Below are 21716 nucleotides of genomic sequence, written 5' to 3'. Positions count from 1 at the left end.
TACTCCTGCTCTGACTTGGAAAATGCTTCACAACATCAACTGAGCTAAAAAGTTCACCAGAGAACACACACAGGAGAGAAGCCTTGCTCCTGCTCTGACTGTGGAAAATGCTTCACCACATCAACTGAGCTAAAAGTTCATCAGAGAACACACACAGGAGAGAAGCCTACTTCTGCTCTGACTGTAGTGCGAGTTTCTCTCAATCGAGCCAACCTAAACGACATGAACGTTATACACACAGGAGAGAAGCCTTACTACTGCTCTGACTGTGGAAAATGTTTTAAAATCATCAGCTGAGCTAAACGGTCATCAGAGAACCACACACGAGAGAAGCCTTTCTTCTTCTGCTCTTACTGTGGCAAGAACTTCTCCCGATTGGCCAATGTAAAAACACAACCACGGCTACAACACTTGAGAGAAGCCTTGATCAGTTTCTCTCACACCAGCTAAGATTTGTCACTCCACTTAATTCTCAATCTCATAAAATAATTGGCAACGTTGAATTGGATCAAATGAAGAAAGTGTAGAACACTATAGTAATCCTGTAGTTTCTCACTGTGAGAGAAACAATGCAGGGGAAAGGGAGGCATCATAGAATGTTAGCCTCTCTTTACTGATCAGTGTACATCTGGTCAGTTTTGCTGTGTTTTTTTTAGCCCGCGTCTATAGAGACACATACCAGCTCTACTGGTAGCACGGCTACTACCAGCAGTACCGGCACCTGTCGACTGCACAAGTTGTTCTGCTTCCACGAGCACATCCAATGCTAGCATTAGTTATTCTACGTTTGTTGTTAGCCCAGCTAGCATGGACACTGACAGTTGTGATTCTGATGCAGCCGAAGAGCTAGTGCCCCTTTACCCAGCAAGCACTGAACAACAGACGGATGTTGGACCATCGAAGAGGTGCAAATATGGTGAGAACTGCATTGATTTGTGGTTCACTTATATTGGGAATAGTGCCTTTCCTCAGCCACAGTGTGTTATATCTCACAACTCAATGAAAATCTTGGTGAGTTACCAAGTGCTAGGACAGTCAAGCTCCATACTATTGTGGAGGACTCATTCTTCCTGCTTCCGTGGATATGGCTGGGGGAAAATGTTTTAAAAAATGATTCCGTTCATGATGCATCAGTGACATGGCAGATGTTTTGAAACCATTACTGCTTCGCATACAAGCCAGTGAATTCAGTGGGATGTGTCAACAGACGTGGCGGGCCTGGCACAGCTCCTGGTATATGTCCATTACGTTTTTGGGGGGTCAATTAAGGAAGACATCCTCTTCTGCAAACCACTGGAAACCAGGACAACGGATATCTTTTAAAGTACTGGACGGCTTTGTGACATCAAATGGACTTAGGTGGTCAAGATGTGTTGTATCTGTACTGATGGCCAAATGCCATGACAGGGAGACATAGTGGAGTGGTACTTACTCCCGATGCTTCTTGGGTTCACTGCAGCAGCCACCGAGAGGCCTCTTGCTGCCAAGGGAATGCCTGACAGCTTGAAAGACGTTTTGGGGGACTACAGTGAAAATTGTTAACTTTGTTAACATGGACAACACACAGGTCTTTTCATCATTGTATGATTTATTTTGTGTGCAAATGAACTCAAGCTTATGGTCAATGTCAATGTGATCTAGCAAAGCACCTGAGTGAGTTTTGGTGTGCAAATACACGGGTACTTTCTGAAACGGATGACACCAACTAGATTCGTTATCCCTTCATGCCCTGCCTCCAGTCCACTTACCGATATCTGAACAAGAGAGCCTCTTCAAAATTGTAACAAGTGATTCTGTGAAAATGTAATTTAATCAGAAGCTACTGCCAGATTTCTGGATTGGGCTGTGCTCAGAGGGAGCCTGCCTTGGCAAATCGCGCTGTTAAGACACTGATGCCCTTTGGAACCGCGTACCTATGTGAGAGTGGATTCTCGGCCCTCGCTAGCATAACTAAATACGGGCACAGACTGTGTGTGGAAAAGGATTTAAGACAACCCTGCAATGTTGAGTTGTATTGGAGAGAGTATGTGCATCTTTTCAAGCAAACCCTTCTCATTAACCTGCGGTGAGTCTTTCACAATTTTCAATGAGCAACGAAGGTTTAATATGTAAAATGGCTAAATAAGAATTTACATATCAGACTAAATTGAACACGCACTGCAGCCGAGGTCTACTGCTAGTCGTGACCCCGAAACGCAACACGAGGTTGAAGACAAAGTAAATCTCTGAACAATCAAGTCTATGGTGGAGTAGCTATTCTTAGTACTGTATCAAGGAAGTTGAATTTGAGCTATTCTTTTCAAGTCACCGGTTGTCTACACGGTCCTCTTACCCACGCCGGGAGCATCGACACGCCTGATTAGCCTCCTCAGAAGCCCACTCTCACAGAACGAGTACAAGGAAACTGACAACTAAGAGAAAGGACATTGTGACATAGTTTGGAAAATCAGAGACTTACACCTGAAGACGAATGAACAAGGCGTTGGCCAAACCTTTCCCACTAAGCGGAACTCGACCCACAAAGAGACACCCAACAGAGACCTTCAACACATAAATACATGCATTACACTTTTTTTAATCATAACAGGGGCAGTTCAGGGCAAGCTGTTAGGGCTGAAACTAAGCATAGTTTACAAATGTATCCAAGTGTTGAATTTCTCTCTTTCTCTCTGTGTGTGAAGCTCCATCTTGCATTGGTCCACTAGGGACCTGTTTCCATTTTATGAAGTTTTAACCAATAACCTAGACTGTTTGTGTATATTTATCTTATGTTATCATATAACTGGTTAGTAAATAAATAACAATCTAAATTTGTGTGGTACGGCATAATTTGTGAGACCCGGGTTTGTGCAGATTTACTAATTATGCGACATTCAGAATGAGACGGAGGAAATTAATTAATTGATGACTGCTATGAAATCTATGTAATCTTTGAGTTAATTTGCGAAACGGTTACTCATTAAACAAGCTTTTCCTGTGGTGCTTCAGGTTAGAGTTAATTGTTACAGAATTAATTTAATCACGTAATAATAAACAGCTAATTATTCGATAAATAGCATGTCATCACATTAACAATAACGTCGGGACATATTGCTGCCCCTGTGCGAGAAATCTAAATCTAAACTAGGCCTCACTGTTGAATTCAGTACATAGGAATTGTGTAGCAAGTTACTCACACCAATCATGATTATTGTTGAGTGGCGTGTGTGTAGTTTTTCTTTTTCACCCAGATACTAGTATAGCGAGATTGACTCGTGTTGTATATCTGACACACATCAGTGTGTAGGGGATTTACTGAATGCTATGAGCTGGGGCATATGTACCAGCCGATGCAGGCATTCTGAGAAAAATACTAGTTGGGCCCAATGTAGTGTTATTTCTGTCTATCGCGTTCAGAAGCGAGTAGACTTGGTCATAATGAATTTCTCGAGCATGGACACAGGGCCGTTTAAAATTTGAGTAGATATTGGCTTGACCAAGTTAGTAATTATCTCTGTCTCGTGTTTTCATTGGTGTGAGTCAACCAACCGTGTGTTTGTGTTTTCCTCACGTTCCGGTTAATCGCAAAAAATATTGCTGAAAGGTTGAACGTGAGACGTCACTTAGTAAACCCGTTCTCTTGTTGGAGCGGAGTCTGACTTTCCAGCACAAGTGAAGCTAAGCATTGCACCAAATGCTAAGCTAACAAGGGGGAGCAGCCGTTTTTGTTTCCCCCTTTGTTCAAAGTGAAATCCCGTGCCGTGCGGGAATCCCATGTGATTTCAGCTTTTGCTATCAGTGACCTCTGGTGCTGAAGAATCGCCAGTAATTGTTTTAAATATCTCCGGTTACACGGCATGATATGATTTTCAACTTTCTACATAAACGTTATTTTTCCAAAAATGAAAATAGTGCCCCCTAGCTTCAAGAGGTTAACCTCTTGAAGCTAGGGGGCACTATTTTCATTTTTGGAAAAATAACGTTCCCAAAGTAAACAAGCTATTTGTCAGGACAAGATGCTAGAATATGCATATAATTGACAGCTTAGGATAGAAAACACTCTAAAGTTTCCAAAACTGTAAAAAATATTGTCTGTGAGTAGAACAGAACTGATATTGCAGGCGAAAGCCTGAGAAAAATCCAATCAGGAAGGGACTCTTATTTAGAAAGCTCTGCGTTCCTATGCGTCCCTATTGAGCAGTGAATGAGATATCAACCAGATTCCATTTTCTATGGCTTCCCTTATGTGTCTAGTGTCACAATACATAGTTTCAGGCTTTTATTTTGAAAAATTATCCTGAACGACAACATTGCGTCAGTGGTCAGCTGGAGGCTCTCAGTGTTTTGTGCGTAAAAGACAAATGCGGCCATTGTTTCTCTCTTTCCTACTAAGAAGCCACCTGTCCCGGTTGATATGTTATCAATAGATATTTGAAAAACACCTTGAGGATTGATGGGGATGGGCTGAGAGTGGCTGAGGGTTGGGATTAAAGACTTTGTTTGGTAATGTATTGTTGTTTATATATAAAAATACCATCTATGTAAAAATGTATTGGTAAAAATGTATGTATAGGTAGCAAAAAAGGGTGTACAAAAAAGAGGACAAATAGGGGTTTAAAAATAAAGAATGATGGAAATGACTCGAATATGGCTTATTGAGAGGTCAATAAGAAAAACATTGCAATGAAACATTGTTTCTGTTCAAATCAATTCTAGCCATAGCTCTAGTTTTCCTCATCTTCAGGTTCACCCTCTCCAACTGAACAGGACATCAGTAGGTTTAGTCCGCGCACACAGATATGCAGCTTTGCCTCCTGAAGTGCCATCGTACAAAAAACAATGGAAAGAAAGTACATTTTCTTAGAAATATACCTTTGCACTGTTTGTCTCCATTTATGGTCTTGGTATAACCTAGGCCTACACTATAGTCTATCGATCATGTTGGAAGAGAGAAGAAACCTCTGGGAGGAGGGCCGGAGGGATCCACCCCAACGACACTAACCACAGTCCTATTTCCCACAGTTCTCTGCTCATGCTGCTCTGGACTCAGGCAGGGCCATGACAATACCAGTAAAAAGAACAGACCTAGGTCCTCTGAGAAATAAACAATCAGTCTATCTCAGAGGTGGTGAGTGGTGACACCGCCTAGTTGGAAGGTATAAACATGTCATTGTGTGACTTGTATGTTGTATTTGCAGCTGACGTATCTAGTAGGTTGAATAAATCTGGTTTGTGCTTTTACTAGTTGTCAATCTGAGTTTCTACTCTGTTCGTTCAGAACTTAACAATCCTTTTATTGAGACCGCACTTGATATTGCTCACCCAGCAGAGAATCAGGGAGGAGGGGCATCATGATATAATAAGCAACTAATTCTCAAACCCTGAGCAATGTGACATTTGATTGATTGCAAATTACATGACACTCCCTGAACTAAATTGAAAAAATACTAAACCCTCCCCTTGACTGAAATCTAAAAAGCATGACACTCCCTTATTTTCCTCCGGGTAACAATTGTGTAAATTTCACCTCTCCCTAAGCGACTTTTGTTTAATGATATACATATGTTGAAACTACTACATATGTTTATTACATTGTCTTTTAAAACTAGATGTATTATGTTCATCCTTGATGAAGAATGTGTTTGGATAACTACATGGAACTTGATTGATCCGCTAATGAAAAATAAATATTCTACATTCTACTGCTCAGCCTATGGGTTATCTATACAGAACATGTGTTTGTTTAATTGATAGCATGCTAAATCATTTAAATGTCTATGTATCTACTCAATACATGTCACTACACCTCTGCATTCCAATTAGCTAGCCCCCAGTATGCTCTACAATGCATACAAATAATGTTTTGCAGTATTAAGGACATTTTTCATATTTAAATAAATGTGAAATACAACTAATGTAAAATATTGTGTGTGTGTGTTTTCTATGGTGCCAAAGTCCAGGGACAATATTACTACCACAATTCAAGTATGATCCACTTACTATTGGGGAATGGAACTAGAGAGGAAGCTGCATAACCCTTTCCCTTTGCCTCATTATTCAGAGAGGAAGAGCTGGGAACTCACCTGTGATGGCCCACATCTACCACAACATTTCCTATTGTGTTAGTAAGCACCACAGAATTTTAGGAAGCCATTGTTCAAAATCTGTTCATACACTCCGTAACAATGGGAGGGGGTGTGGCCTGCACAGAGGAAGACCAGGAGGTCGATTTCAGATGTCTATTTAGGACTGGGATCCTTTCCAGAGTTGACAGGTTGACAGTGAGTACAAACTCAGCCTGCCTCTCTCCTTCCACACTGAGACCAAACCTGCAGTCACTGGGTCCTGATTGTGACACTGGAGCTGAATGTCAAAATTAAAGATGATGAAGAGGAGGAGAACATTGGGAAATATTTTATTCATGGTAAAACCAGGTTCTAGATATAAATGCTATTCATAAATTAAACCTCCATAAATTATGACCCAGTCTATTGCTGTGTTGAATTCTGACATTACACATCCATGAAGAACTTCCAACTGCACTAATGTAGTTATGAAAGTTCAATCAGTAAGGCTGGTCTGAATGGATCGTCACTTCATTCATCTAGTAAACTCTATGGTGCAGACATGGTTTAAAATAGTCTCAGACTTGTCCTAGTGTAGATGTAAAGTCAGGATGATTTAATCGAGATTTAAGCAGTGGGGAACCATGAGGGCCTTCAGAGAAGGCTAAGGCTTGATAAAAATGTATATATTTTAAAAATAAAATTTCATTTTAATTTGTATTTCATCGTTACAATTCGTTTAATTTGTATTTTGTCTTAACAATAATTGTAATCATTTTCTGATTTCATCTCTTCAGTTGTTGTTGGAAAGAGAATAGTTAACACTGAAGAGAAAGAATATCCAATCAGGATTTTCTTTGGTGGTCTCTGGGTAGAAATATCTAGCTAGCTCAGCCAGCCATTGGCTAGAGTCATGGGTAACAGCATATATAGAGTGTGTCTGAAAGTGGGCCTGTTGACAGAAGTGGGAGGATCAACAGAAGTGAGTGTATGGAAAGTGAATCAGCTAATTGAGAAGATTTGTTGCCACTCAAGTCCGTTTTGTGTGGCTGATATGATTGTTGAACAACCAGTTGATTGTTTGACAACTGTAGCATTTTATCTAAGCAAAACCCTAACCCCTTTCCTAACCTTAACCTCATCCTAACCTCCACGTTAATTATCCTAACCATTTTCCTAACCTTAACCTCATTATCCTAACCTGCTATGTTAGTTATCCCAACCTGCTAGGTTAGTTCTCTTAACCTGCTATGTAAACATTACGCTGACCAGCATGCACCTGGGTATGGCTGGTCTGACCAATAATGGAGTGCTGATGTTAAACTTCCACCTTTCCAGACACAAGTCTCTCATCGTTGCCACTTGTTATAGACCCCCTTCAGCCCCCAGCTGTGCCCTGGACACCATATGTGAATTGATTGCCCCTCATCTATCTTCAGAGTTCATACTGTTAGGTGACCTAAACTGGGACATGCTTAACACCCCCGCCATCCTACAATCTAAGATAGATGCCCTCAATCTCACACAAATGATCAAGGAACCTACCAGGTGCAACCCTAAATCCAAAACCATGGGCGCCCTCTTAGGTATCATCCTGACCAATTTGCCCTCTAAATACACCTCTGCTGTCTTCAACCTGGGTCTCAGCAATCATTTCCTCATTGCCTGCGTGCGTAATGGGTCCGCTGTCAAACGACCACCTCTCATCACTGTCAAACGCCCCCTAAAACACTTCAGCGAGCAGGCCTTTCTAATCGACCTGGCCCGGGTATCCTGGAAGGATATTGACCTCATCCCGTCAGTAGAGGATGCCTGGTTGCACATTGAATGTGCTTTCCTCTCCATCTTAAATAAGCATGCGCCATTAAAAAAATGTAGAACTAAGAACAGATATAGCCCTTGGTTCACCCCCGACTTGATTGCCCTTGACCAGCACATAAACATCCTGTGGTGTTCTGCATTAGCATTGAATAGCCACCGTGATATGCAACTTTTCAGGGAAGTCAGGAACCAATATACAGTAGTCAGATTAGGCTACAGGTAAAACAAATGTTTAAAAAACACTGGCTGTTCTTGACAAGCATATTCAGTTAATATTCATATTTAATTCAGTGATTGAAATGATGAGCCCATCCCTCAGTAGCCTATTCCAGCAGGCTATTGGGAAACAAGCACTTCTTATTGAGGATTTGCCTCGCTTTCATGTTGAATAAATTAGTCTGGAAATTTGAAGTAAGCAAGCTGCTAAATCGTTCAGTTTACATCTTGCCTACATCTTGTCTAGGCTACTGTAGACTATCTGAAATTATATGTAGGTCTATCAGGCTACCTACTTTTATCCAAGCAAACTATGGCAAAATGTAATTAGAAACATAAACCCAGATTTTAGTCTGTTGCCTATGTCTATTGAAATGACAAGTCAGTCTCGCAAATGGGTCATTTATAACGGCTGTATTCTTACAATCTGGCACATAATAACAGCATTATTTCTATAAATTTGCCTAACATTCGTTTTTTTTATGTTCATCCAAATGTTTCTTGCTCAGAGATTTCGAAATCCTCTGCCAGCTTTCATCACTCAAACTCTCCTGTCGGATTTATCTATAGTTATGCACATGCGTAAAGGCTATTTATTTACAAAAATAAACCTGATTCAAGCCCTGAATGCTGATTGGCTGAAAGCCGTAATATATCAGACCATACACCAGGGGTATGACAAAACATTCCTTTTTACTGTTCTAATTACGTTGGTACCCCGTTTATAATAGCAATAAGACACCCTTGGGGTTTGTGGTATATGGCCAGGCACTCCGCGTTGCGCTTAGAACAGCCCTTAGCCGTGGTATGTTGCCCATATACCATACCCCCGTGTGCCTCATTGCTTAATCAAGTCGACATTCATTGATGGAAAATGATCTGGTGAGTTTAATAAAGGTGTTGTGTAAAGGTCTTATAACATGTGTTATATCTGGAGTTTCCTCGGACAACGAGGTTCATCTTCTTAAGCAGAAGATTCCTGGAGTGTTTGGATGACTAAACCGTGTGTAGATGGAAAGGAGGAAAGTCAATCGGTTTTACTGACGTTGGAAGAAGAGTACCAACCTACTAATATTTTTGGTATTTATTAGAATCCCCCATTAGCCGCTGCAAAAGCGTCAGAGTTGTTCACTTCTTTCATTAACTTCTCAAACCTCGGCTTGGTCTGATTTCAAGCGTTCTCGCAAGTCTCGCGTTGTTGCGTCTCTTGGTTAGGAACTCTATGGCTGAAGTGGGGGAACAGGAAGTTCCGGCCAGGGCCTCATCTTTCTTCATAACAAAGAAAGTGGCAGAATTGTGCAGTAGAGACGATTACTTTTGTCTCCTTTTCAAATGGATTGATACAGGTATGCACGTTTAAATATAACGTTTAAACGTTGTAATATCGAAAGAACATGTCATAAAAAAACGTTAAGGTATTATCACGTTTAGTTAAGGTTTTATTTTTGTATCAAACTGGGTGAGTGAAGAACGGGATAAAAATAATGTACAATTCACATAACGTTAGCTAGTTAGAGACTTTGGGCTTGCCTGAGTGGATGTACATAATTTCGTCAAAGTAATTTCATAAATAATCAATTTATTTGAGATGTCGGAGTTTGTTTTACATGTCGTTATTGGTTTTGTGTCAAATGAGCTGGAAAAATGGCGAGCTGGGAAAATGGTGGTGCCCACTCTGTCTGCGTCAAAGAGAGACAATTTCACGGTTGCACTACTGTTTTGAAGCTGAATGTGATGATGATCAGTTTTCTACATATGTAGTAATATTCAGACACATTCAGTTTCCACCTTGATCTATAATTGTTACTGGTGTGAACGGGAAATACAATCGGTCTTTGAATTAAATAATACATTGAAGAGAAGGTTATTCGGGAGAATCAAATGTGTCACTAGCCGAATACAACAAGCGTTGAACTTAGGGAGGATCAATGCAAATAGTTCAGGTAGCCTTTTGATGAATTGTTCAGCAGTGTTATGGCTTAGGGGTTAAAGCTGTTAAGGAGCCTTTTTGACCTAGACTTGGCGCTCCGGTACCGCATGCCGTGAAAATGGTACATAGAGCTGCCTAAATACAAACTGCAACCTTGTACTAAATGGTTTTTGTCATTTATGTGAATTTGGGAAATCTACTATAGTTTAAGTGCATTTACGTTATGTAGCCTAATTTATAGTGTGTACTCGCCAAATGTGAATTAGTGTTTTGCTGTCAATGCTTAGCCACCAGAACTGTTGAAATTAGATAATTGAACAAGAAAAAATAGAGAATAAAGAATGTACCTGAACTGCCAAGACAATAACTTTTGTGTCCGTTTGTCTTTGTTACTACAGGCCGACTCAGATTAAGTCTGAGGCTGGTAACATCAACAGTGAGGACAAACCCAGCCTGCCTCTCTCCTTCCACACTGAGTCCAAACCTAAAACCTACAGACACTGGGTCCTAATTGTGACAGTGAGCCCAGTTTGCACTGCAGGATCCAGAGATGGCATCAGTGAAGTTGGAAGACTGCAGTCAAACACTGGAGCTGAATGTCAACATCAAAGATGAAGAAGAGAAGATTGGGAAATCTGTTTCTCACGGTAAGAGCAGTTTCTATCTAACTAAGTTTGTTATTCATTCCAACTTCCCACTGTGCATGAGAAGTTGCAGTAGAACTGTTTCATGATGAACTGTTTCAATGAGAAGGTAGATGTCTGTCCTGTGTAGCTCAGTTGGTAGATCATCGTCCTCTCATCGCCAGGGTTGTGGGTTCGATTCTCACGGGGAACAGTATGAAAAAAAGTATTGTAAATTTGTAATACGGTAGGAGATAAAGAACAATGTTTTCTTCATTACATCTTTCACATTATTATGTAGTTTATGGTGGTCCCCAGTCATCTGGTGTTTGTTACAAGAACACAATGAGAAGAGACCGGAGTCTTGTGAGTCACTCACTGTCGGGCAGCATGCACCAGGTGATCTAATTACAGTATGGAATTCACAACTAAATGTTTGCCAGCTAGATATCTTAAACCTATTAAGTTCAGTCTACAATGTGCTAAATGCTCTGCATTTGCCCATTTTGTTTGCTAATTTAGTAGCTAGTTAGCTACCTAGCTAAGTGGCTAGCTTCTTCTAAAATCAAACATTCGCCTGGTAACAGCAGAGAATGCCCTCCTGGATCAAGATCCCTGCAGGCTAATATTCAGTTGGGGGTGCAGCAAACTCAGTCACGTTTTTGAGTTACCTGTATATTTGTATAGTTTGTCCGAAACTGTACAAAATGTTTGCAACGCGCTCATTAGCATTTAGTTTTTTCTATGAGGATTCCTTAGTACTTGTTAGCATTTTGATAGCATTCTGCTAAGTGACTTTTAAACGGGTGTAGTCAACTTGTGCTCTAGGTAATAAATAAAGCACATTGCGTTCATAAATTTGCCCATTTAGATCATTTTTCATTATGAAACTTACCACTACTAGTTTCCCAAAACAGAGGTCTGAGCCAGTAACGTGTGTCAAACGGTGGCTATAAAATATATTTTGATTTAACACTTTTTTGGTTACTACATGATTCCATATGTGTTGTTTCATAGTTTTGATGTCTTCACTATTATTCTACAATGTAGAAAATATTAAAAATAAATAAACCCTTGAATGACTAGGTGTTCTAAAACTTTTTACCGGTAGTGTATATCTGCAGAAATAAGACTGATCCTGCTTGTGTTGCCTGTTTGTTTTAATAGCCTACTGATTCCGTGAGCACAAAGCCTCACGCAACATGTCGGAAAAACTATTTTAAAAATTCAGCAGTTTTTTTTTAAATATCTTTGCAATGCTGTAATGAAGGCTTAACCAAACGATTCAACAGACTTGGTTATGCTTATTTATTTAGTGTTGTTTACGTTGTTCCAAATAGTCAGAACTTTTTTCTTGTACTCTAACAGCACCTACTTGGAACACCCCATATGCACTCAGTGTTTGCTCCTTACCTTCTTTTTCTTGATCTCCAGTGTTTTCCACAACTAGTCACATTTATTCCACACATCTGACTTCCCTTTACCTACTGAGCAACCAGTAAACATTCTCCCATTTTCAAGTTCGTCATGTCCTCTGCATTCATTTTTCTGTTACGGTGTTCTGAGTTTGTTATAACCAATTTATTTATGTGATTACGATATAGGTTAGGCCCTATTGGTCAGGTGCATGCGATGTATACATGTGTCACAAAGAGAGGAAAAGTTGAGGGAATAGAGAATGTTTTTCCATAACATATGAGGGATTTCAGCAACAGAACTTTTCAGTCAGAAATGGCTGTAATTATGTTACAGCTTCAGTACAGTGGACAGCGTGATGAACACTGTTGATGTTCTGTGGTGGTCCCTGCAGCAGGGAAGAGAGAGAGACAACGGGTGCTAGTCTTTTTTGTTGTTGTTGTTGTAAGTCTGAGCACAGTCGTATCAATTGCGGTCGAACTCCCTCTAGTCATTTGTGTGTCTTAGTTTAAGAGCAGTTTGATTAAATAAGTATCAGACAAGCTCAGTGCATGTGGTTGATTTGATTAAAACATGTCTATATATGGAGAAATAGATGGTACATTTTTCGACCAATCGATTGGTGGAAAGAACAGACTACTCTTGGTGCCCTAATGGACTGTGCAAGTTGTTTTTTGATATGTATTTTTATTTCACCTTTATTTAACCAGGTAGGCCAGTTGAGAACACCTTTATTTAACCAGGTAGGCCAGTTGAGAACACCTTTATTTAACCAGGTAGGCTAGTTGAGAACACCTTTATTTAACCAGGTAGGCCAGTTGAGAACAAGTTCTCATTTACAACTGCGACCTGGCCAAGATAAAGCACAGCAGTGCGACACAAACAACAACACAGAGTTACAAATGGAATAAACACGAGTACAGTCAACACAATAGAAAAAAAGAAAGTCTATATACAGTGTGTGCAAATGGCCTGAGGAGGTAAGGCAATAAATAGGCCATAGTAGCGAAGTAATTACAATTTAGCAGATTAACACTGGAGTGATAGATGAGCAGATGATGATGTGCAAGTAGAAATACTGGTGTGCAAAAGAGCAGCAAAGTAAATTAAAACAATATGGGGATAGGTAGATTGGGTGGGTTATTTACAGATGGCTATGTACAGCTGCAGCGATCGGTTAGCTGCTCAGATAGCTGATGTTTAAAGTTAGTGAGGGAAAGTCTCCAGCTTCAGCGATTTTTGCAATTCTTTCCAGTCATTGAAAGTATTCCACAGAGAGGCTGGCCCATGTTGACTCAAAATATGGATGTCCTTTGGGTGGTGGAATGTTCTTGATTCATAAAGGAACATGTTCAGCATGAAAAACCCAGCAGCATTACAGTTCTAGACACAAACCGGTGCACCAGGCACATACGATCATACCCTGTTCAAAGGCACTTAAATCTGTTTTCTTGCCCATTCACCCTCTAAATGGCAGACATTCGATCCAAATGATCTTAAGCCTTAAAAATCTGTCTCCTTCGCTTCATGTATACCGATAGCCGTCACCGGGTCAGTCTGTCATGGAAAGAGCATGTGCTCATAATATTTTCTACCACTGACTATTTTCTTCTGATGCTGTTCACACAGGTCACCTTGAGACAACCTCTACATCCAGAGAGCAGAAGCAGGAAGATCACAGAGCTAAGAGGTTTCACCACTGCCCACATTGTGAGGAGATTTTCCCATATCAATCAAAGCTAAAAATACACCTAAAAAAACACACAGGAGAGAATCTATATTCCTGTACTGACTGTGAGAAAAGATTCACAACATCACATTCTCTGACAGTTCATCAGAGAGTGCACACAGGTGAGAAGCCTTACTCCTGCTCTGCCTGTGGGGGGAGATTCTCTCGACGGAGCCACTTAAAGAGACACCAACATATACACACAGGACAGAAGCCTTACTCTTGCTCTGACTGTGGAAAATGCTTCGCAACATCATCTGACCTAACAGTTCACCAGAGAACACACACAGGAGAGAAGCCTTTTTCTTGCTCTGACTGTGGGGGGAGATTCTCTCAACTGAGCAGTTTAAAAAAACACCAACATATACACACAGGAGAGAAGCCTTACTTCTGCTCTGACTGTGGGAAAAGTTTCTCCCTATTGGATACCTTAAAAGCACATGCACGTATACACACAGGAGAGAAGCCTTACTCTTGCTCTGACTGTGGGAAGAGGTTCTCTCAACGGAGCAACTTAAAAATACACCAACGTTTACATACAGGAGAAAAGCCTTATTCCTGTTCGGACTGTGAAAAGAGTTTCTCCCAATTGGATAAGTTAAATAGTCACCAGCGAATACATACAGGGGAGAAGCCTTACTTCTGCTCTGACTGTGGGACTTGTTTCAGCCAAATTGATACGTTAAAATGTCACCAGCGAATACATACAGGAGAGAAGCCTTACTCTTGCTCTGACTGTGGGCAGAGTTTCTCTCAACACAGCAGCTTAAAGAAACACCAACGTATACACACAGGAGAGAAGCCATACTCCTGCTCTGAATGTGGGACGAGTTTCTCTCTACAGGACAGCTTGAAATCACACCAACGTATACACACAGGAGAGAAGCCTTACTTCTGCTCTGACTGTGGAAAGAATTTCTCTCGACACAGCAGCTTAAAGAAACACCAGCGTATACACACAGGAGAGAAGCCTTACATCTGCTTTGAATGTGGGAAGAGTTTTACAACATCAAGTGCTCTGACAGTTCATCAGAGAGTGCACACAGGAGAGAAGCCATACTCCTGCTCTGACTGCGGGGGAAGTTACTCTCGACTTGGAAACTTAGAAACACACCATCGTACACATACAGGAGAGAAGCCTTACTCTTGTTCTGACTGTGGTAAATGCTTCACAACATCAAGTGCTCTGACTGTTCATCAGAAAACACACACAGGAGAGAAGCACACCAACAGATACACACAAGCCGAGAGTTTTGCAGATTAAAATCTTACGTTTTCGGTGGATTGACAATGGACCCGTATTAAAGTATCCTTTTTTTGGTAACAGTTCTCTCAAACCAGCTGTGATTAAAGTCACTCCATCACTTAATTCTCATTAAAGAAGTGGTAAGTGAATTGGATCAAATGAAGAAAGTGTAGAACACTATTGTAATCCTGTTGTTTCTCACTGTGAGAGAACAATGCAGAGGAAAAGGAGCATTACAGAATGTTAGCCTCTCTTTACTGATCAGTGTGCATCTTGTCAGTGTTGGTGTTTTGTTAGCGTCTACTGCAAAGATATTGAGATGACCTTGGATTGGCCCTTAGTGTTGAATATCCTCTTAGGTTTCTCTTGTTGAAACAATGGAGTCTGATGGTTGACTGGATAGTACTGCTTCCCTCTGTAGTTTTCTGTTGGAATGAGCAAGTACACACAGCATGTATGAGATAGAGATGGTGTGATGATCAGTTTTCAGCATATATATATATATAGAGGAGCACAGTTAGCTCTGGATAACATGACAACAGCCTAACCAGCTAGGGCGAGTAAAATGGTCAGTTGGGTGTCCTCTCATTTGTGACTGGATGTAGCTAGCAAGCAAGCCAATTTTAGCCAGTTAGCTGTGGACGATGCTGAATGGGCAAAGAAGAGCTCTCCAGTAGGTACCAAAACATTCAAAGGCCATTTTCTCAGAAGTGAGGTTACAAGTATCAAGTTAATGGCCGAGCTGGTCGCCCGGCCAAACTGAGATATTGGGGGAGAAGGACCTTTGTCAGGGAGGTGACCAAGAACCCAATGGTCACTCTGACAAAGCTCCAGAGTTCCTCTGTGGAGATGGGAGAACCTTCCAGAAGGACAACCATCTCTACAGCACTTTGCCAATCAGCACATGACTTCCCGCTTGGAGTTTGCCAAAAGGCACCTAAAGGACTCTGACCATGACAAACAAGATTCTCTGGTCTGAATAAACCAAGATTGAATTCTTTGGCCTGAATGCCAAGCTTCACATCTGGAGGAAACCTGGCACCAGCCCTACGGTGAAGCGTGGTGGAAGCAGCATCGTGCTGTGAGGATGTTTTTCAACCGCAGAGACTGGGAGACTAGTCAGGATCGAGGGAAAGATGAAAAGTACAGAGATCCTTGATGAAAACCTGCTTCAGAACGCTCAGGACCTCCGTCTGGGGCGAAGGATCACCTTCCAACAGGACAACACAGGGATGGCTTCAGAACAAGTCTCAATGTCCTTGAGTGGCCCAGCCAGAGCCCAGACTTGAACCCGATCGAACATCTCTGGAGAGACCTGAAATTAGCTTTGCTGCGACGCTCCCCATCCAACCCGACAGAGATTGAGAGGATCTGCAGATAAGAATGGGATAAACTCACCAAATACAGGTGTGCCAAGCTTGAAGTATCATAACCAGGAAGACTCAAGGCTGTAAACACTGCCGAAGGTGCTTCAACAGAGTAAAGGGTCTTAATGTATTTAACTATTTTATTTTTTTGCAAACATTTCTAAAGACCCGTTTTTGCTTTGTCATTATGGGGTATTGTGTGTAGATTACGTAACGCAAAATGTGGGAAAAAGTCTAGGTAACTGAATACTTTCCGTGTGTGTGTGTGTGTGATGTGGTTGCCTACCTTGTTCAGTTAATAAAGTCAACGCAGTATTAAGATGATCCATAATGGGTTATGCATAATAAGCTAATAGCCTCTGTCTCTTGTGCAATACTCACCTGTGCTCTGCTGGCCTTTCCTTAAACCCTCCTTAGCTCTTGGACTCACATTTCTTCCTCTAATAGATTATTGGAAGAGAGAAGCAAGTTTTTTTTTTTTGCTGAATATTAATTACAGCAGCCAATAGAACTCACGGGTAGTTTGAAAGAGCCAACGCTCAATGGTGGTAGAATATATAGTAGTTATTGATTCACACCCATAACCATTCAATCTTTGTGAAGAGAAAGCCGTCTGCATCTTATTGTAGTCGTATATTATCTTATTGTAGTCGTATATTATCTTATTGTAGTCCTATATTATCTTATTGTAGTCCTATATTATTGTATTGTAGTCCTATATTATTGTAGTCCTATATTATTGTAGTCCTATATTATCATATTGTAGTCCTATATTATTGTAGTCCTATATTATTGTATTGTAGTCCTATATTATTGTAGTCCTATATTATTGTAGTCCTATATCATATTGTAGTCCTATATTATCATATTGTAGTCCTATATTATCATATTGTAGACCTATATTATTGTAGTCCTATATTATTGTAGTCCTATATTATTGTAGTCCTATATTATCATATTGTAGACCTATATTATTGTAGACCTATATTATTGTAGTCCTATATTATCATATTGTAGACCTATATTGTAGTCCTATATTATCATATTGTAGACCTATATTGTAGTCCTATATTATCATATTGTAGACCTATATTGTAGTCCTATATTATCATATTGTAGTCCTATATTATTCAAGCATGTCATTACAATAATAAAGATGAGGACAACAGGACTTATTTAACTGTTGAAAGTCAGGAAGGAATGAAGCAACCATAGAAAAAGGAGTTAGACTAATAACATTAGGGGAAACATTATGAATCCATATGCATCCGCCTACTAATTATACAAATGTAAAATAGGCTCTATTGTATTTCAAAATGATTATCACATTTGCTAGCTTATAATTGTAACTTTGTAGGCCGCATGTCCTGCACCAGATTTGCATGTTCTCTCCACAGTTCATGGAATGAAAGAGGTGAGTAATTCCAGTCCAGATAATACAATATAATACAAACCACACTCAAAGATTAGCCTACTGGAGCTAGTTTCATGTATTTACCCAAAAGAGCATCGCTGCATCGATGGGCTTTTATGTTTTTCTGTGTGCAATGTGCGGCAGCCTATGTATTGGATAATGGCACAATCATTTGGGGCCCACTCCAACGACTCTAACCACAGTCCTATCTCACACACCTCACGCTGCTTTGCACTGAGTCAGGGCCATAACAATACCAGGAAGAGGAACAGACTTGGGTCATCTTATCAATTGAGACTGATTATCTTAGAGGGGGTGAGTGGTGACTCGGTCCAAATTTGGAAGGTATAATAATGTACTTGTATTTGCATCTGAAGCGTCCAGCGGGTTGAATAAATCTGGTTTGTGCTTTTACTAGTTGTCCGTCTGTTTCTACTCTGTTCGTTCAGAACTTAACAATCATTTCATTGAGACTTCACTTGGTACACTTGATATTGCTCACCCAGCAGAGAATCAGGGATGAGAGGCATCACGATATAATAAGCAACTAATTCTCAAACCCTGAGTAATATGACATTTAATTGATTCCAAATGACATGACCCTCCCCCGAAATAAATGTACACATTTCTAAACCCATTTTTCTCCAGGTAACAATTGTCAATTTCGATCTCTCCCTAAGCGACTTTTGTTTTAATGATATACATACTTTGAAACTCTTTATTAAATTGTCTTTTAAAACTAGATGTATTATTTTTGCCATTGATGAATGTATTTGGATAACTGCATTAATTGCAACCTGCATTGATCCGCTAATGAAAAATTCATATTCTACATTCATTTGTGCTGCTCAGTCAATGGGTTATCTATACAGAAAAGGTTTTAGTTTATTTCCTAGCATGCTAAACCATTTAAATGTCTATCTACCCAATACATGTCACTACACCTCTACATGCCAATTAGCTAGCCTCCTTTCATATTTAAATAAAACTGAAATAAAACAACAACAAAAATATTATTTTAAAGTGTTTTCTATGGTGCAAAAGTCCAGAGACTATATTACTACCACAATTCAAGTATGACCCACTTACTATTGGAGGATGCAACCAGAGAGGAAGCTCTCTGGAGAATGCAACCAGAGAGGAAGCTTACCATTTCCATGCCTCATTGTTCAGAGTGGAAGAGCTGTGAGCTCACCTGTGATGGCCCACATCTATCACCTTTCCTATTGTGTTCGTAAGCACCACAGCATTTTAGGAAGCCATTGTTCAAAATGTGTTCATACATAATATTATAATGAGAGGGGGTGTGGCCTGCACAGGGGAGGACCAGGAGGTTGAGCTCAGACTTCTTTTTGGACTAGCATCCTATCCAGAGGTTCCAGATTACCATTGAGTACAAACCCAGTCTGCCTCTCTCCTTCCACACTGAGTACAAACCTACAGTCACTGGGTCCTGATTGTGACAGTGGAGCCCAGTTTGCTCTGCAGGATCCAGAGATGGCATCAGTGAAGCTGGAAGACTGCAGTCAAAAACTGGAGCTGAATGTCAGCATTGAAGCTGAAGAGGAGGAGAAGAATGGGAAATCTGTTTCTCATGGTAAGAGCAGGTTCTAGATATAAATGCTATTCATAAATTAGACCACCATAAGTTATGATCCAGTCTATTGCTAATTGAATTCTGACATTACACATCCATGAAGAACTTCCGACTGCACTAATGTAGTTATGAAAGTTCAATCAGTAAGGCTGGTCTGAATGGATCATCACTTCATTCATCTAGTAAACTCTATAGTGCAGTTCCGTGGACACAGATTGAGCCTAATCCTTGAATAAATTGCACATTTAAACTGTAATAAACCATTTCAGTTATCTCAGGCACGGTTTAAAATGGTCTCAGACTTGTCCTAGTCTAGAGTTTAAAAGTCTGATTTCCAGAAGGATGATTAGAGTTCATCTAAATTCAGCAAAAAAAGAAACATCCCTTTTTCAGGATCCGGATTTCCAAGATAATTCCTAAAAATCCAAATAATTTCCCAGATCTTCATTTTAAAGGATTTAAACACTGTTTCCCATGCTTGTTCAATGAACCATAAACAATTGAACATGCACCTGTTAAAGACACTAACAGCTTACAGACTGTAGGCAATTAAGGTCACAGTTATGAGAACTTAGACAAAAGAGACCTTTCTACTGACTCTGAAAAAACACCAAAACAAAGATGCCCAGGGTCCCTTATCATTTGCATGAACGTGCCTTAGGCATGCTGCAAGGAGGCTTGAGGACTGCCGATGCGGCCAGGTCAATAAATTGCAATATCCGTACTGTGAGACGCCTAAGACGGCGCCACAGGGAGACAAGATGAACATCTGATCGTCCTCGCAGTGACAGACCACGTGTAACAACACCTGCACAGAATCGGTACATCCGAACATCACACCTGCGGGACAGGTACAGCTGGTGGCCACACCAGATACTGACTGTTACTTTTGATTTTGACCCCCCTTTGTTCAGGGACACATTATTCAATTTCTGTTAGTCACATGTCTGCGGAACTTGTTTCAGCTGTTGAATCTTATGTTCATACAATTATTTACACGTTAAGTTTGCTGAAAATAAACTCAGTTGACAGTGAGCGGACTTTCTTTTTCTGCTGAGTTTAGATCTAACAGTGGGGAACCATGAGGGCCAAGGCGACCTGCCGCCCCAAGCTTGCTGATATATATTTTCTGTAATGTTCAGCCATCCGGCTTTGTTGTCTCGTAGAGCGCATCATCATCTGCGTTGGACAGGGTCGTGGGATGGATGGAGTCAAACAGACTCAGTGTTGCCCGCAGGCTTTTAAATCTGTTTGACAGCTGGTAAATAACGATGTCAAGGTTTGCATTAAAGACGTTGACTCTAAAACTACTCTCCCCATCAGTCGCTCGTCCTCACATAGCTCATCAAAATGATGCCTCGCCTTCCTTGCCTTCCTTCTCCGAGTGTCTTCAAATGCCTTCTGAGCACCCCATTTGTCGGCAAGGGTCTTTCAGTGACTTTGGCCTTCTCAAAATCATGTCGGAATCCGGACAGGACCTCTACAATGTCCTTGAGTAGTCTAACTGCCCTGTGCAGGTCTGCATCTTTGGCCTGTAGCATTTTGGAGACGACGTTCACACTTTCTAAAACCTCAGTCTGCAGAACGACTAACATTTAAGTGCTGCTGCATCATCCATCTCGTCCTTCTTGTCACTTAAAAGCACAATGTTGGTGAGGTCCTTCATTACGTCCACATATCTGTGTCTCAGGGCGGCAAGGGACTCCTATCTAGATGACCAGCGGGTGGGACACAGTCGTTTTGGAGTTACAATTTCTGATGCAAAATCAAATATACCACTCAACATTGACCATCTCTTTATGCTATACCCGAAGAAGGTGTATAACAGTTCAACAGTATCATACTGTTTAAACTGTTTAATCTCTGGCACATTTTTGATAGAGTCGTTGAGAGCCAGGTTAAGATTATGCGCTGCCCAATGCACATAAACAGCAAGCTGCTCCTTTTCGGATATTCTGGCCTGCACACCTGAATAGACCTCGCTCATGTTAGCAGCTCCATCATACCCCTGACCACGACATTTTGAAATATCCAGCCCTTTATCCTCTTTGCTGACGAAGGTTTTTATGTTGAAGTCTCCAGAAATCCCCAAAACAACTCTGACGGTCAGATCTGTGGCCACATTATTTGCATCCCTTATCACTCTCACCTAGCGATAAACTTGGCTTAACTGGTCTACTTTGGATACATCCGGTGTGGTGTCCATACTAATAGAAAAGAATGGGGCTTCCTGCATCTCTGCCTGAATGTCACACTTCACTCGCTCGGCTAAAATATAAATCAGCTCGTTTTGGATTTGAGGACTGAGATAGT

The 21716-nt window shown here is 40.7% G+C and overlaps 1 protein-coding gene across 1 annotated transcript; it reads left to right on the top strand.

Moving 5' to 3' along the window:
• The first annotated feature begins 9323 nt into the window (after nucleotides 1-9323).
• LOC116364354 (zinc finger protein OZF-like) lies at nucleotides 9324-18220 on the top strand. Its single transcript, XM_031817526.1, has 3 exons — nucleotides 9324-9427; nucleotides 10410-10658; nucleotides 13680-18220. Exons 2-3 carry the CDS (start codon nucleotides 10562-10564, stop codon nucleotides 15041-15043), a joined length of 1461 nt encoding a protein of 486 aa, XP_031673386.1. The 5' UTR covers nucleotides 9324-9427; nucleotides 10410-10561; the 3' UTR covers nucleotides 15044-18220.
• Nucleotides 18221-21716: the final 3496 nt, after the last annotated feature.

Source organism: Oncorhynchus kisutch, unplaced genomic scaffold (genome assembly GCF_002021735.2).
Source record: "Oncorhynchus kisutch isolate 150728-3 unplaced genomic scaffold, Okis_V2 scaffold1053, whole genome shotgun sequence".
NCBI lineage: Eukaryota > Metazoa > Chordata > Actinopteri > Salmoniformes > Salmonidae > Oncorhynchus > Oncorhynchus kisutch.
The sequence above is the reverse complement of the archived record's forward strand: the minus strand, read 5'-3'. Positions and strand labels throughout refer to the sequence as shown.